Source organism: Oryctolagus cuniculus, chromosome 3, assembly GCF_051225735.1.
Source record: "Oryctolagus cuniculus isolate XC-2025 breed Fujian yellow rabbit chromosome 3, ASM5122573v1, whole genome shotgun sequence".
Lineage (NCBI taxonomy): Eukaryota > Metazoa > Chordata > Mammalia > Lagomorpha > Leporidae > Oryctolagus > Oryctolagus cuniculus.
In genome coordinates this window covers 37,153,015-37,170,407 of record NC_142869.1, presented here as the reverse complement: position 1 = coordinate 37,170,407, position 17,393 = coordinate 37,153,015, and the positions used below count along the sequence as shown (strand labels likewise).

The 17,393-nt window shown below is 41.7% G+C and overlaps 1 protein-coding gene and 1 pseudogene across 11 annotated transcripts in view; both read left to right on the top strand.

The window, feature by feature from the left end:
* Positions 1-713: 713 nt before the first annotated feature.
* Positions 714-17,393, top strand: part of CARF (calcium responsive transcription factor) — a 68,022-nt gene continuing 51,342 nt past the window's right edge. For 8 of the 11 annotated variants that reach the window (XR_011387157.2, XR_011387156.2, XR_007920601.3 and 5 more), the window contains exons 1-4: positions 714-881; positions 3,922-4,040; positions 9,799-9,916; positions 10,369-10,596. Coding sequence is in view for 2 of the 11 variants with exons in the window: in XM_070070353.2 (XP_069926454.1) it covers positions 9,839-9,916; positions 10,369-10,596 (306 nt within the window). In the remaining 9 variants the exon portion in view is untranslated. The remainder of the gene's footprint in view (positions 882-3,921; positions 4,041-9,798; positions 9,917-10,368; positions 10,597-17,393) is intronic. The other 3 variants (XR_016231942.1, XM_070070358.2, XM_051849257.3) reach the window with 1 other exon arrangement.
* On the top strand, positions 11,377-16,614 carry LOC138849125 (phosphatidylinositol 4,5-bisphosphate 3-kinase catalytic subunit alpha isoform pseudogene; annotated as a pseudogene).

The window sequence follows — 17,393 nt, the reverse complement described above, 5'->3', positions numbered from 1 at the left end:
TTCCAGATCTCCCACACGGGTGCAGGGGCCCAAGGACTCAGGCCATCTGCTGCTGCTTTCCCAGGCCATAGCAGAGAGCTGGATCAGAAGTGGAGCTGCTGGGACTAGAACCGGTGCCCACATGGGATGCGGACCCTGCAGGTGGCAGCTTTAGCTGCTAAGCCACAGCGCCAGATTCCTGTAGGGTATTTTCTGAAATCCAATCATTATTAATCACCTGGACTTAATTTTTTATTATTTTCTTCTTTCTGCTCCCTTTACCCAGTCCTAGTATTTTTTGCTTAAGAAAAGTTTGTCAACTCTAGGTTACTGAATAGGGGAGCTTTTACTTTCTAGCTTCTTGTGCCTCCAAAAGAGGATACCCTGTTAGTAAATATTTTCACTGAGGGGGAAGAAATGTAATTTGCTACAGGGGTCTTTGTTTCAGTGGTAATTATAAAATGTGAGAATTGAAACCAAAGCTTATTCAGATTCCCTAATTTTAGGTAAGGTGACAGGCGTGGAGAGGTGAAATCATCTAATTCAAGACACACAGAGTTCTCTCTAGAGTTAGTCATGATCTGTAGTTCTCTCAGCTGGATCTGCTGATGGTTCTACCATCTGAGACTGAGCACAACTAACTAAAATCTGCATCACGAGATCTAGTCATTTTCTTTAGAGGTAGGATTTCTAAAATTTCTCTCATCTTTAGATTGAATACTTTCTCATTACAGAAAGCAACGCCACTGTGAAGACACAGCTGTAGCTCTTGCATAAAAGAAGCTACAACTATCATGATTTAATGCCCCCAAAAGGAGGAACTTCAATGGATAAGAAGGGGCATTTCTGGGGGCAGTAGAATGTTGAAGGCCGGCCATTTAGACTTGAGCCACTGCCTGAAGGTAATAATCTTACTTTTAACTTCTCAAAAGTTATAGCCTCACTAATGCTAACTGTTGTCTATTACATATTAATGAAAAAGTCAAATTATATATATGGGTACCTTGTTCTATTTGAGACTACTAGTTGGAAAAAAATACATATTTAATATTACTATCTTAATTCTTCAACATTTTCTTTTGACAGAGTTAGTTGGGATTCAGGGATGATAGCTTATATCATGTATTGACACTTGAGGATAGGTGAGAAAATCTATGTCTCCCTGAAGTTGTCAAGATTGAAAGGTAATGCAAACTGATGGAAGAAAACAGAGAGGAAAGAGTAATTCTTTTCAGTACATTCAAATTATTTTTTCAGAGTATTTATGACTTTAAAAATGCTTTTTTTAAAAAATGAAAAGGATTCATTTTTATTTCTTTATTTGAAAGACAGAGGGAGAGAGAATGATCTTTCATCTGCTGGTTTATTGCCCAAATGGCCACAATAACCAGGACTGGGCCAGGCCAAAGCCAGGAGCCAGGAACTCCATGGTGCTCTCCCATTTGAGTTGCAGGGGCCCAGGTATTTGAGCCATCTTCTGCTGCCTTCCCAGGTACATTAGCAGGAAGCTGAAGCAGAAGCAGAGCAGCTGGGACTCACACTGGCATATGGGATGCCAGTGCAGGTAGTGGGTTAACCTGCTGCCACATGAAACTGAATGGGTGTGATGCCTTCTATTTTGGAAGGTTATTATTTACTGATTCAGTTTCTTTTATGGATACTCAGATTATGACTTTCTCCTTGTATGAGTTTGTTACTGGTTTTAGCTAACACTAAGCCTGATTGCTTTCTCTCTCTCTCTCTCTCTCTCTCTCTCTCTCTCTCTCTTTTTTAAAATCATTTATTTGTGCTGATAGGGCATATGGCTCATTGTACGGGCATATTTTGAGGTTTACAGTCTAAATATAATCATAAAAGCATATTCCCACTTATCTAAATCTAAGGCCCTCTCCTGGAAGTGTAACTTTCTTTTTTTTTTTTTTTTAAGATTTTATTTATTTTATTTGAGAGGTAAAGTTACAGACAGTGAGAGGGAGAGACAGAGAGAAAGGTCTTCCATCTGCTGGTTCACTCCCCAGATGGCTGCAACAGCCGGAACTGCTGGAACTGCTCCCATCTGAAGCCAGGAGCCAGGCGCTTCTTCCGGGTCTCCCATGTAGGTGCAGGGGCCCAAGGACTTGGGCCATCTTCTGCTCTTCCAGGCCATGGCAGAGAGCTGGATTCAAAGTGGAGCAATTGGGACTAGAACCGGAGCCCATATGGGATGCCGACGCTGCAGGCGGAGGATTAATGTGCACCATGGTGCCAGCCCCTCACCTTTTAAATTCCTGCAGTGGCAGTAGGGGGTCTGAAGCTGTGGACCAGGAGCTTGACCCAAGCCTCTTACATGGGTGGCAGAGGTGCTTTAACTCAGGCAGTCTGAATGCAGGCATCACAACCAGCGGTCCAACTGTGAAGCTGAACCCCTACCCCCATCTTTTTAATTTTAAATATTGTAATAGGTATATAGTGGTTTTGCAGTGTTGTTTTAATTTCCATTTGCCTGATGACTAGTGCTTATGTGCATGTTTTTGTATGCCTATTTACTAGCTGTACCTCTTTAGTGAAGTATCTCTTCAAATATTTTGCATGTTTTTAAAAAAACTGGGATGTTTTATTGTTGAGTTCTAACTGCTGTTTACAGAGTTTGCATGTAAGTCAGGTATATGTTTTTTGGATTTTTTCCCCATTTTTAATGAGCAAACGTTTTAAATTTTTATGAAGTTGAAGTTACACATTTTTATCTTTTTTGAAAAAAGATTTATGTGTATGTGTATGCATTTAAAAGGCAGAGTGACAGAGAGCGGGAGAGACAGATATGGAGATATCTTCCATTTGCTGGTTTACTCTCCAGATGCCTTTAATAGCCAGGGCTGGGCCAGCCCAAAGCCAGGAACCAGGAATTACATTCAGGTGTCCCATGCACATAGCAGGAACCCAAGTACTTGGATGGTAATCTGCCTCCCAGGTACATTAGCAGGAACCTAGATTGGAAGCAGAATTGCCAGGGCTTGAACCAGCATTTTGATTTGAGATGCCGGCTTCCCAGATGGGTAGTTTAATCCCATGTGTCACAATGCCTGTTCTAGATTTTTAACTTTTATAAATTTTCAACTTTTATATTGTGTGGCTTTTGTTTAGTGTTTGTCATCTTTGCCACGCCCAAGATCATGAAGATTTTCTCGCATGTTTTCTTGTAGGAGTTTTGTTTTTAGTTTTTCATTTATTTGGAAGAGTTACAGCGAGAGAAGGAGAGACAGAGAGAGAGCTTCCATCCACTGATTCACTCCCTAGATTTCTGTAACAACCAGGGCTGGGCTAGGCTGAAGCCTGGAGCTTCTTCCAGGACTCCCACATGAGTGACAGGGGCGCAAGCACTTGGGCCATCTTCTGCTGCTTTATTCAGGCCATTTGCAGGGAGTTAGGGAATTTCTGGAACATGAACTGGTGCCTATGATTGACTTTAAGTTCATTTTTTATGTGTTGTGGAGCAGTCAAAGTTTATTGTTATGCATATAGCTATTTAGGTTTTTTTTTTCCCCCTTTTTGTACCATTTGATAAAAAGAACGTTCTTTTTCTTATGATTGCCTTGGTACCTTTGTCAAAAAGCAGTTGACCAAGGGCTGGTGTTGTGGTGTAGCAGATTAAGATGCTACCTCCGACTCTGGCATCCCATATGGGTGCCAGTTCAAGTACTTGCTGCTTGAGTCCTGGCTATTCCACTTGTAACCCAGCTCCCCTTCTAATCTAGCTCCCAGCTAAAGTGCCTTGGAAAAGCAGCAGAAAATGGTGGCTATTTAGGGAGTAAACCAATGAGCAGGAAATCTCTTTCTTTATCTTTCCTTTTGTTTCTGTTATTCTGCCTTTCAAGTAAATTAAATAAAAATTTTAAGAAGATTTTATTTAGGATTTTTGTGTTTGTATGCTTACAATTGTACAAAATAAATTTTATTTCTCTTCAGGTATGGTGAAGCCGACAGATCAGGAGAGGAATGCTATTGGAAAGATAGTTTGCTCATCACAGTTCCTAGGAGGAGGGGAGCATGCCGCCCAGTACAGGGCCATTCAAAAGAACACCAAGGTTGGTAGCAGACAGGTGGGACATGGTACAGCAAGGGAACCTTTTTGGTCATTTCCTGGGTGGGAATGAGCAATGCAGTGAGTAAACGGGCTAACAGGTCTAGGATTAGTTAGTTCAGATAATTCCAGGGTGTATTGGCTGCTCTTAGTTGGTTGGTTACTTGCGTAAGAAAGGCAAGTTTATATAGGAGGGACTTTGCCATCAAATTAGTTAATCCTTGGACAAGTAGTCCTTCCCTGGTCAGCAAGACCTCAGAGATCAAAATATCATACACAAAAACCTGAAAACATGATTAATATAATGATTAAAATTGAACCATGGTTTTTCTTTCTTATACTGTGCTTGTCAATTTTGACATCCAATTTATACTTTCCTTATAGAATGAGTTGGGAGTAATATATCTTTACACTGTAGAGAAGTTTATATAAAATTGAAGTTACTTAGTTTTTAAATGCTTACCTATAAATATGTCATGACTTGGGAACACTATAGGAACACTGTTTACTTTCCATTCAGCTTCTTTAACTTATATAGGGCTGTTCATCAATTATGTTTCTTCTGGCATTTGTTTTGATAAGTTCTTTTTTTAAAGATTTATTTATTTATTTATTTATGAGAGAGGCAGAGGCAGAAGCAGAGAGAGAGAGATGCCTTCCATCCTCTGGTTCTCTCTCCAAGTAACCTCAACAGCCTAAGGCCAGGCCAGGCTAGGCCAAAGGCAGGAACAGGAATTCCATCCAGGTGTCCTATGTGAGTGGCAAGGGCCCAAGTCCTTGGGCCATCTTCCTGCTGCTTTCTCAGGCACATTAGCAGGGACCTGGATAGGAAATGGAGCAGCTGGGACACAAACTGGTACCCATATGGGTACCACAGCTTAACCTGCTACGCCACACCACTGGCCCCAGAAGCTCTTTTTTCCTTTCCCTCTTGTCTCCTCTTCCCCCTCCTCCCCTCCCCTCCTCTCCTTTCCTTTCTTCCTTCCTTGTCTGTCTTTTCTTCTTTCTACAGAGAAATAACTTGTGGCATTATTGACCTCTATTGTGTCTTTTTTGCTCTTTCATTGGATTACACTGTTTATTATGGGCTTCCTTTTTTTTCTTTCTTTTTTTTTTTTTTTATTTATTTGGAAGTTAGAGAGTTACAGAGAGGCAGAGGCAGAGTCAGAGAAAGGTCTTCCACCTACTGGTTCACTCCCCAGATGGCTACAACGGCTGGAGCTTGGCTGATCCAAAGCCAGGAGCCAGGAGCTTATTCTGGGTATCCCATGCAGGTGCAGGGGTCCAAAGATTTGAGCCATCTTCTACTGCTTTCCAAGGCCATAGCCTAGAGCTGGATTAGAAGTGGAGCAGCCAGGACTTGAACCATCCCCATATGGTATACCAGCACTGCAGGCAGTGGTTTTACCTGCTATGCCACAGCACCAGCCCTGGGCTTCCTTCTTAATGTGTGTGTGTGTGTGTGTGTGTGTGTGTGTTTTAAAGATTTCTTTATTTGAAAGTCAAAGTTACACAGAGAGAGAAGGAGATGCAGAGAGAGAGAGAGAGAGAGAGAGAGAGAGAGAGAGAAAGGTCTTCCATCCACTGGTTCACTCCCCAATTGGCTGCAATGGCTAGAGTTGCGCTGATACGAAGCCAGGAGCCCGGAGCTTCTTCCTGGTGTCCCACGTGGATGCAGGGGCCCAAGAACTTGGGCCATCTTCTACCACTCTCCCAGGCCATAGCCGAGAGCTAGATCGGAAGTGAAGCAGCTGGGACTCGAATAGGTGCCCATATGGGATGCTAGCACTGCAGGCTGTGGCCTTACCCGCTAACCCACAGTGCTGGCCCCCTTAATGTGTTTTTATTTCTTGTTTTTCTGACTCTCTAGTTGAATACCTAGCTTGTTAATTCAGTCTTTTTTCTTTCCCATAGAAACCTGGTTTTAAAAAAATTTATTTTTTAAGCAGAAGTTACATAGTTTACAGTGTATATTATGTGTTGAGTATGTATACATGGAGGAATGGCTAAATTAAGCCAATTAACATTTATTACCTTGTATACTTAGTTTTTTGTGGTGATAACACTTAAAATTTTACATTGTCAGCAGTTCTTGGATACCCAATAGAGTTTATAATTTAATCACCATGATATGCAGTAGTTCTCTTAACCCTATTCCTCCTGTATATCTGAAATTTTGTATCCTTTGTCCTATAATGAGAGTTTAAGGCTATAAATTTCCATTGAAATTAGTTATTGCTGCTAATCTCTCACTGTGCCTAATTTTTAAATTAAATTTTATCTCATAGGTATGCCTATATAGGAAAAATACCCTATAAATGTAGCCTTCAGTACTATCTGAGGTTGTCGGACATCCACTGGGGGTCTTGGAAGGTATCTTCCAGGGATTTGGGTAGACAACTGTAAACATTACCCCCATCTACTCTAAGACTTTTTTTTTTTTTGAGATTGAAAAGTATTTATTAGAATCAAGGACATCTAGCCAGAGGGCATCGAGGAGGGGGGGGGTCTTCCAAGAGAGGAAAACCCAAAAGGATTGGTGGTAGTGGGCTTTTTAAGTACAATTTTGATGGAAAAAAAAAAAAAAGCCTGACAATCATATTGGCATTCAGTTTCCAGGCAGGGAGGACAAAAGCCATCAAAAGACCTCATTTACAGTTCTCCATCCTGTCTGGCCTGCCAAGGGTGGGATAGTAAGCTGTGAGCTCAGGAAGAACTCCCTTCCTGTTCTCATGGTAAATTTGGAGATTCTGAAGGAAGGAGGGCTGGTAGCTTGTTTGTTCTTGCTAAAGATAAAGTTTTGGGGAAGGAAGCAAATATTTTACACCCCAAATTCCATTGGGATCCCTGACTACCTATTAACCCTTCTGACTTCTCACACTCCTACCTCCCAAAGATTGAACCCCTAACATCTGTTAGGTGGGACTGGAAGATGATCGCTCTGGCTGCTTCGTGCTGAAAAGGGGTGTCTTTGGGAAGGGGAGTAAGACATCTTTTCTAAAATTCTGTGTTACAATAGAGAACACTCAACTCATAAACTTAAAAACTTTATTTGCATTAAATCTTTATAAAATGAATGTTTTAGAAGTATAGTAGGATGGACATTGTGGCCCTGTGGATTTAGCTGCTGCTCAGAATACCTGCATCCCTTAGTGGAGTTCTGGCTTGAGTCCCAGGTATTCCACTTCCAGTCCATCTTCCGGCTAGTGGATACAGAGAGGCAGCAGATGATGGCTCAAGTTCTTGGGTCCTTGCTACCATGTGAGAGACCAGGCTGGAATCCCTGGCTTCTGGTTGCTTAGGGCATTTGGGAATTGAAGCAGTGGTTGGAAAATATTTCTTTCTCTCTCTCTTCCCCTCTCTCTCTTTTTTGCTCTGCCTATCAAGTAAATGAAAATAAATAAACATTAAAAAAATAGAAATATATGAAAGGGTGTACCAGCACCCTGTCACATAAAAGCAATTTTAATAAGCCAGTACAGGAGTATAATTAAGGGTAGAATAAAGGGATTACATCATACCAATCTGCTCTTCTTTGAATGTATTCTGGTGCCTTGGAAAGTCATTTAAATTTTAATTTTATTTGAAAGGGAGAGAGAAAGAGATCTTCCAACTGCTCTTTCACTTCCCAAATGCCCATAACAGCCAGGGCCAGGTCTGACCAAAGTCAAAAGCCCAGAACTTTATTTGCTTTGCATAATTCTGCATGGGTGGCAGGGACCCAAGTATTTGAGGTATCATCTGCTACCTCTCAGGGTGGGCATTGGCTCTAAGATGGATCAGAAGTGAAGTAGCCAGGACACAAACCAACGCTCCGGTACTGGATGCTAGCATCCCAAGCAGTGGCTTCAATACTCCATCACATGCCCATCCTTGGCAAGTCATTTAATAAAAGTGTTTGCTCCCTCCCTCCCTCCCTCCCTTCCTTCCTCTTTTTATTTGACAGAGTTGGTGAGAGAGACAGAAAGAAAGGTCTTCCTTCCGTTGGTTCACCCCCAAAATGGCCTCTATGGCCAGAGCTACGCCATTCTGAAGCCAAGAACCAGGTGCTTCCTCCTGGTCTCCCACGCGGGTGCAGGCGCCCAAGCACTTGGGCCATCCTCCACTGCTCTCCCAGGCCACAGCAGAGAGCTGGACTGGAAGAGGGGCACCGGGACTAGAACCCGGAGCCCATATGAGGTGCTGGCGCCGCAGGTGGAGGATTAGCCAAGTGAGCCATGGCGCCGGCCCCAAAAGTGTTACTTTTCTTACCTATATAGCATGGAAATTTTTCACCTAAATTGTACAATAAGAAACCAAATTAGGATGAGAGATTTCTGTAACACAAAATATTCTATAAAAATGCTAAGTGCTCAGGGCCAGCATTGTGGCATAGCAGATAAAACCAATCCCTGTGACATCAGCATCCCATATGGATGCCAGTTCATGTCCCGTCAGCTCCACTTTGGATCCACTCCCTGCTGATGGCCTGGGAAAAGTAGCAGAAGATGGTCCAAGTGTTTGGGACCCCTGCCAGCCTTGTGGGAGACCTGGATGAAGCTCTTTAGTTTAGGCTTAGCCCATCCCTAGCTGTTACAGCCATCTGAGGAATGAACCAACGGATGGAAAATTGATCTCTCTCTCTCCCTCTCCACCCCCCTCTCTTTCTCTCTTTATGTAACTCTCATTTCCAAATAAATAAAATAAAAATCTTAAAAAAAAAAAAAAAGCTAAGTGCTGGGCACAACAGATTAAACTACTACTTGGGATATCTGTCTTCTATATAAGAGTGTTGGATTGAGTCCTGGAGTCCCAGCTACTCTGCTTCTGATCTTGCTTCCTGCTGGTGTACCTAGGAAGTAGCACATGATGGCTCAAGTACTTGAGTCCCTGCCACCCACTTGGGAGACCCAGATGGAGTTCCTGGCTTCTGGGTTTGGCATGGCCTGGCCTCAGATATTCTAGCCATTTGGGAAGTAAGCCAGCAGATGGAAGATATATTTCTCTCTGTGTGTGTAAATCTCTCTCTCTCTTTCTCTCTCTCTCTCTCTCTCTCTCTCTCTGTCATTCTACTTTTAATAAATAAATAACAAATAAATAAATCTTTTTAAAAGATGTTAACTGGGGGGGCTGGCACTGTGGCTCACTTGGTTAATCCTCTGCCTGCGGCGCTGGCATCCCGTATTGGCGCCAGGTGCTAGTCCCAGTTGCTCCTCTTCCAGTCCAGCTCTCTGCTGTGGCCTGGGAAGGCAGTGGAGGATGGCCCAAGTGCTTGGGTGCCTGCACCTGCATGGGAGACCAGGAGGAAGCTCCTGGCTCCTGGCTTCGGATAGGTGTAGCTCCGGCCGTAACAGCCATTTTGGGGGTGAACTAATGGAAGGAAGAATTTTCTCTCTGTCTCTCTCTCTCTCACTGTCTAACTCTGCCTGTCAAATTAAAAAAAAGAAAAGAAAAGATGTTAACTGGGGGCCAGTGTTGTGGTGCAGAGGGTTAAACTGCTGTCTGCAACTATATGGCTGCCAGTTCTAGTCCTGGCTGCTCCACTTCCCATCTGGCTCCCTGCTAATGCGTCTGGGAAAGCAGTGGAAAATGACTCAAGTACTGGGCCCCCTGCCCTGACATACGATCTGGATGAAGTTTGGCTTTGCCTAGCTCCTGCTGTTGAGGCCATTTGGGAAGTGAACAGATGGAAGATAACTCTCTCTCTGCTTTTCAGGTAAATAAATAAATCATTCTTAAAAAAGTTAACTATTTTGATTGATTAGATATTTAAACTCTTATAGCTATTAAATAGAAGAAAATGGAATTGAGTAAGATGTCAGCATGGAACAGTGTAATGATGCATTACAAGTCAACCATAATGATGTTGAAGATTCAAAAACAGATGCTCAAGAATTTGAGGTAAGGCTTTTTTTTCTGTTCTAGAGAAAAATAGCATGGCATTCAACAGTTTTTTATGCTTAAGAAATTGTTATGTTTTATGATTCAAGAGTTTAATATTTATCCACATATTCTATTATATATTTAATTTTATGATACAGAGCTTTAAAGTAATGCTTAAACATATTAACAAAAATTTATATGCCAATAAAGATGTGTATATGGAATTATACTTGATCATTTTGGGCTGCATTCTGTGGATAATTTTATGTTGATAAAATTGAGATTATAGAATAAAAATCAATAATGTAACTTAAATACTTTCAGTATGAGAAATGGCAACTCTTACAAAAAGTAAAATGAACAGTTAACTAAAAATAAATGTCTTTACATGTTTATTGTACATGTTCTATTTTTCAAAAAATAGGATACCTCTTACAAAGACTAAAGTGATTTTTTTTTCTCTGCAAAAGCATCTAACCTGTATGGACTCTGGGGATACTTCCTTTGGACAAAATGATTCTCCTGCAGTTTTGCCCATCCCTACTCCTGAGGCAAATAATTCACCTACATCACAGAATATCGCAGGGCCTCTGACTCAGACGCAGACTCTTTCTACAGAGCAGTTCCATCTAGTGGACCAAAATGGCCAACCTATTCAATACGAACTTCAGACACTGGGGGATTCTAATGCACAAATGGTAAGTATATTTTATGAATAACCAGTTTTATTCTATTTAGCAAAGTGTACTAGCTTTACTAGACAGTGTTAATTTCTTGGCTTCATAATTGAATTATTGGCTTACATGGTACTAAAAATACTGTTTCCATGACTTTAATTTTTATGTAAAGATTTTAAAAGATTTCCCATTAGAACTATAATTAGTAGTTTAATATTTTCTTTTCTTTTTTTTTTTTTTGACAGGCAGAGTGGACAGTGAGAGAGAGAGAGAAAAAGGTCTTCCTTTGCCATTGGTTCACCCTCCAATGGCCATGCTGATCCGAAGGCAGGAGCCAGGTGCTTCTCCTGGTCTCCCATGGGGTGCAGGGCCCAAGGACTTGGGCCATCCTCCACTGCACTCCCTGGCCACAGCAGAGAGCTGGCCTGGAAGAGGGGCAACCGGGACAGAATCCGGCGCCCCGACCGGGACTAGAACCTGGTGTGCGGGCGCCGCAAGGTGGAGGATTAGCCTAGTGAGCCGCGGCGCTGGCCCTTAATATTTTCATAGCCACTTATGTCTAGGCATACTGGTGCCTTGAGATCAGTTGAAAATACAGCATAATCTCTAGTGCTAAAATGTGGCAGTTTACATGTAATTTATGTTTTTATTGATATACACATTAGACTGAATGTCTGTGAAATGCTTGTGTGCTTTCTTAAAGAAAAAGCAATGGAGATACCACTGATATACTGGGAATTAGACATAGCCTTGATCTTTATAGTAGATATGCATGTGTCATGTGAATAAAAATACGTAAAGATGGAAAAAGAAAAATGCCTTAAACTGTTAGCTAAAAAGATTTTTGTCCAAGTTCGTAGTTTGAGTATGATGAATGATGCCCTTAATTAAAATAAGGGGGATTGACATTGTGGCTCAGCAGGTTTAAGTCTCCATCTATGACATTGGCTCCTGACTTGAGTGCTGGTTCAAATCCTGGCTGATCCACTTCCAATCCAGCTTCCTACTATTGAGCATAGGAGAGCAGTGGAGGGTGGTCCAAGTACTTGGGCCCCTTCCACCCACAGGGGAGACTTGGATGGACTTCTGGGCTCCTGACTTTGTTCTGATCCAGCCCCAGCCATTGTAACCATTTGTAGAGTGAATCAGTGGGCCGAAGAGCTCTCTCTCTCTGTCTACCCCTGCCACCCCCACCCTCTGTTGCTCTGCCTTTCAAATAAATTAAAATAAAATCTTTTTAAAAAATAAGGAAAATTTCTGTTTAATAATAACTGTTTTTAATAATAATGATTATTATTAAAATTAATGTTTAATAATAATTGTTATACATAAGTATGTATAATAATAATACATATGTATTATACATACATGTTATACATTATGCATATATACTTATTTATACTTGTATAATATACATATAAGTATGTATAATGTACATATATAACTAATACTATGGAGAGTTAATTGAGTTTTCCAAATTTCTACAGTTACCACAGATAAGAAGCCATTTTACCTGGAATGAATCTTTGTTTCTGATTCTAGTCTAAAATGTTCTAGAGTTCACCTATGCTATTTTTTTTTTTTTTTTTTTGACAGGCAGAGTGGACAGTGAGAGAGAGAGAGAGAGAGACAGACAGAGAGAAAGGTCTTCCTTTGCCGTTGGTTCACCCTCCAATGGCCGCCGCGGCCGGCACGCTGCGGCCGGCGCACCGTGCTGATCCGATGGCAGGAGCCAGGTGCTTTTCCTGGTCTCCCATGGGGTGCAGGGCCCAAGGACTTGGGCCATCCTCCGCTGCACTCCTGGGCCATAGCAGAGAGCTGGCCTGGAAGAGGGGCAACTGGGACAGAATCTGGCGCCCCGACCGGGACTAGAACCCGATGTGCGGGCGCCGCAAGGTGGAGGATTAGCCTAGTGAGCTGCGGCGCCGGCCTCACCTATGCTATTTTGATGCATTATGATACAGCTATTTTGAGCTACCGGGATTCTGGGGTTGAGCATAATTGGTTGACAAATGGCTAAGTGTAGAGCAGTCTCCTGTGTTTATATTCAGGCTCAATGTATTTCTGGGCCTACACCAGGACTGAAAAGCAAAGAAAAAGCGTAAGCTGCCATGACCATACTGCACCAACAGAAATTACTATGCAACAGATAATCTAGATGTGAACCAACTGTGTTTAATTTCTCATGTTCCAGACTAAATACTCTGTCAGTTTTCCCTAATATACAACATTTGTTGTGATTTCTGTCAGAACAGTTAGAAAGTCTGTACAGTGGGGCCAGCATTATGGCATAACGGGTAAAGCCATCACCTGCAACGTTAGCATCCCATATGGATACTGGTTTGTGTACCATCTGCTCTAGTTGTGATCTAGCTACCTGCTAATGGCCTGGGAAAAGTAGTGGAGGATGGCCCAAGTGCTTGTGCCCCTGCCACCCATGTCAGAGACTTGGTTGAAGCTCCTGGCTTTAGCCTGGCCCAGCTGTTGTGGCCATCTGGGGAGTGAACCAGTGGTTAGAAGATTCTCTGTGTCTCTCCTTCTCTCTCTAATGCTGATTTTCGAATAAATAAGTAAATCCAAAAGAAAAGTCTGTTCCAACAGAAGAATCAGGGAATCCAGATGTATAAATGACAATCATTTTACATTTTATATTTTCCCTTAAAAGCAAATTTATTTTATTTGAAAAAAAAAGTTGTGTTACCATACACTTTGTAGTTGGAGATTAAACTTTCTATCTATATAAATTGGTTATAAAGATATTGAAGTAGTAGATGGCTCAAAGAGTTTTTCAAGTAAAAAATATATGGTATGAAACTTGGAAATAAATTTAATAAAATAATAATTATCTTAAAATAACTGAAAATATTTTGGGAAACTTAGTGAGGTTTTTTGTTTAGCTTGTTTTAATAGACTTTATTTTTTACAGCACTTTTAGATTCACAACCAAACTGAGCTGAAGGTACAGAGATATCAATGTATATATACTCCCTGTCCTCAGACACATACATAGACTCATTCATTATCAACATCCCCCATCAAGGGGAATTTTCTGAGAGAAATATCACTTTTTTTTTTGCAATATTACTTTTTAGAAGTTTTATTTATTTTGAGAGACAGAGACATATATATATATAGAAAGAGCACCCATCCACTAGTTTCACTTCCCAAATAGCTGCAACGATCAAAACTGGCTCAGTCTGAACGCAGGAACCAGGGACTCACCATGAGTGGCAGGAATCCACTTATTTGAGCCATCACTGCTGCCTCCCAGGGTCTGCATTTGGCAGGAAATTGGAATCAGGAGCCAGAACCAGGTATCAAAACCCAGGCACTAGGATGTGGAATGCAGTGGTCTTAACCAGTACACCAAATACCCACCCCTGCCATAAGGCGTTTTTAAAAATGTTCATCATCTATTTGAAAGGCAGAGTAAGAGAAGAGAAAGACTCTTTTGCTGGTTCACCTTTCAAATGCTTGTGCCAAGAGAGATATTTAGCCATCATCTGCTGCCTCCCGGAATTCATTAGCAGGAAGCTGGATTGGAAGCAGAGTAATGTGGGAGTAGGTGTCCCAGTGGTGGCTTAATCTGCCACACTACAACACCCTTCCCTACCATGTGACTTTTTATATAGAAGCTGTCAAGGAAGTAGTAAAACTTCTGTGGTAAGTGAATCTGCAATGGATGAGGAGGTTGTGGAGTGAAGTAGTACTGGTATCCTGGATTGAGCAGAAAAATTATACACAAAGATGTCAATAAATATTATGACTAATCAGCTGAGGTCTTCTGGTCTGCCAGAGATAGGATATATTGCTAGAGCTGACTCTTGATATTGTTTGCTTTCATGGCAAAAATTAGAAATGTAGTATCATTATTGTCAAATAACATGGATTGAAAATAGTGTTTAAAGGTAATAGGTGTAATAAGCTATAGAGGGAGAGAATGGAGGAGACTATTCTACACTGTTTAAGAAATAGTTTGGTGGCTGGTGCTGTGGTGGAGTAGACTATGCTTTTGCCTGCAGTGCTGGCATCACATATCGATGCTGGTTCGTGTCCCGGCTGCTCCTCTTCTAATCCAGCTCTCTGTTTATGGCCTGGGAAAGCAGTGGAAGATGGCTCAAGTGCTTTGGTCCCTGTACCCATGAGGGAGACCTGGAAGAAGCTCCTGGCTTCAGATCAGCTCAGCTCTAGCCAATGCGGCCATTTGGGGAGTGAACCAGCGGAATGGAGGACCTCTCTTTCTGTCTGTAACTCTGCCTCTCAAACACATAAATAAATCTTTTTTTTTTTTTTTTTTTTAAGGAGAGGGGCCAGCACTGTGGCGTGGTGGTTGAAGCTGCCTCCTGCAGTGCTGACATCCCATGTGGGCGCCAGTTCTGGTCCCAGCTGCTCCACTCTCAATCCAGGTCTCTGTTGTGGCCTGGGAGGGAGGCAGAAGATGGCCTGGGTTCTTGGGTCCCTGCGCCTGCGTGGGAGACCTGGCGGAGGCTCCTGGCTCCTGGCTTCAAGTTAGCCCAGCTTCAGCCATCTTAGAGTGAACCAGCTGATGGAGGATCTCTCTCTCTCTCTCTCTCTCTCTGCGGCTTTGCCTTTCAAGTAAACTAATGGATATATCTTTAAAAAAAAAAAGTTTGGGACAATGAATTAAGAGAAAATGATAAAGAACAATTCTGAGCCATTTACACCCAAGATCCTCTATCTGAGATCACTGAGCGAGAGACATTGTGTAACTATCCTAGCAATTCTACCCAAATTGCTTTTGTCTGTGAAATGGATTTCTAGAGATGAAGTAGCCCGGATGTACAGCTTGGTCAAAGGTTGACCTCCAATCAAACTTATGCAGACTATGGAGCTCCTGGACTAATTACCCAGATCCGGTGGTTTGAGCTTTTGCTGTTTGATACTTGGAAAAATATTTAACAGATGACAAACTTTCTCAATACCCAGTTCAGCTGGTACAGATGCTAAAATATGAGCAGTATTTGGTAATTTTCGTGTGAGACTTTTACTCAGTAAAGCATCTTCTAACCAAAAGATTGGACACTTTTTCTTTTGGCATTTAAAATCTGAGATGCACAATGAAAGTTAAGTCAGAGGTTTGGCCTGCTTTTGGAGTCCTACTGCCATGCATGTGGCATATATTTAAAGCACCTGAATAGGCAATTGAGGTTCTGGAAAAGATCATTAACTTGACTGACAGTCTCAAACAGGAGAAGAGGATGAGGCACCAAAGGTACAAATGAGGTTCTTAGTTGAGCAGATGAGGCAACCAGACTTCATGGGTGTTCTGCATGGCTTTCTATCTCCTTTAAACCCTGATCATCAACTACAAAATCTCAGGCTTGAAGAATGTTGAATTATATCTTCTACAAAAAGGCCACTGTGGTTGAATTGGAAGAATCCATACATCATTTCAGAGTTACTCTTTCACAACGAGATCATCTTTAAAAATAGGGGTGATTTCCGGCAAGATGTGCTCACATTTCGAATTATTCACATTATGGAAAATATCTGACAAAATCAAGGTTTTGATCTTCAGATGTTACCCTATGGTTGTCTGTCAATTGGTGACTGTGTGGTCACTTAGTGGTGAGAAATTCTCACACTGTCATGCAGATTGAGTGCAAGGGTGGCCTGAAAGGTGCACTGCAGTTCAGCAGCCACACGCTGCATCAGTGGCTCAAAGACAAGAACAAAGGAGGAAGAGATGATGCAGCCCCCGACCTGTTCTCACGTTCATGTGCTGGTGATTGTGTCACTGCTTTGAGTCTGGGAGTTGGAGAGTGTCACAATAGTGACATCAGGTGAAAGATGGTGGACAACTGTTACATACAGATTTTGGACACATTTTGCATCTCAAGAAAAAACAATTGGTTATAAATAAGAACATGTACCATTTGTTTTGACCTGAGATTTCTTGTTTTTTTGTTTTGTTTTGTTTTGTTTTTTAAGATTGATTTATTTATTTGAAAGGCAGAGTTACAGAGGTTGAGGCAGAGAGAGAGAGTTCATCCACTGGTTTACTCCCCAAATGGTTGCAACCGCTGGAGCTGGGCCAATCCAAAGCTAGAAGGCAGGAACTTCTTCAAGGTCTCTCACTTGGGTACAGGGGCCCAAGGACTTGGGCCATCTTCTACTGCTTTCTCAGGCCATAGCAGAGAGCTGGATTAGGAGTGGAGCAGCCAGGACTTGAACTGGCGCCCATATGAGATGCTGGCACTGCAGGTGGCGGCTTTTACTTACTGTGCCACTGTGCTGGCCCATTGACCTAAGATTTCTTTATAGTAGTTAGTGAATGAGCCTAAGAATACACAAAGACAAGAGAATTTGAGAGGTTTTAGGAGATGTGTTAATAAAGCTTATCCAGCCTTTTGTCAGCATGCCGATCTCATCATAAATCTTTTCTCAATACTTGGCTCTGGAATGCCAGAATTACAGTCTTTTGATATCATTGCATATATTTGAAAGAGCCTAGCCTTAGATAAAACTGAGCAATCAAGTTTGGAATATTTCATGAAATAAATGAAAGATGCACATCATGGAGGCTGGATAACAAAAATGAATTGCATCTTCCACACAGTTAAGCAGCATGCATTCAACTAAAATGATAACTGAGAAACAGAGCTCAATATCTGGATTCTGTATGACACTGTTAATAACTGTCAGTAGGCAAAGACTGATTGCTTAGGAATTGCACGGTCCATGAACAGCATTAAAATGTACAGCAAGAACATAAATAAAATACTGTGTAATTTAAGTAATGTAAATGCAAACAGGGTTTGATAACACTAAACTATTTCATTTCAGAATTAAGCTTT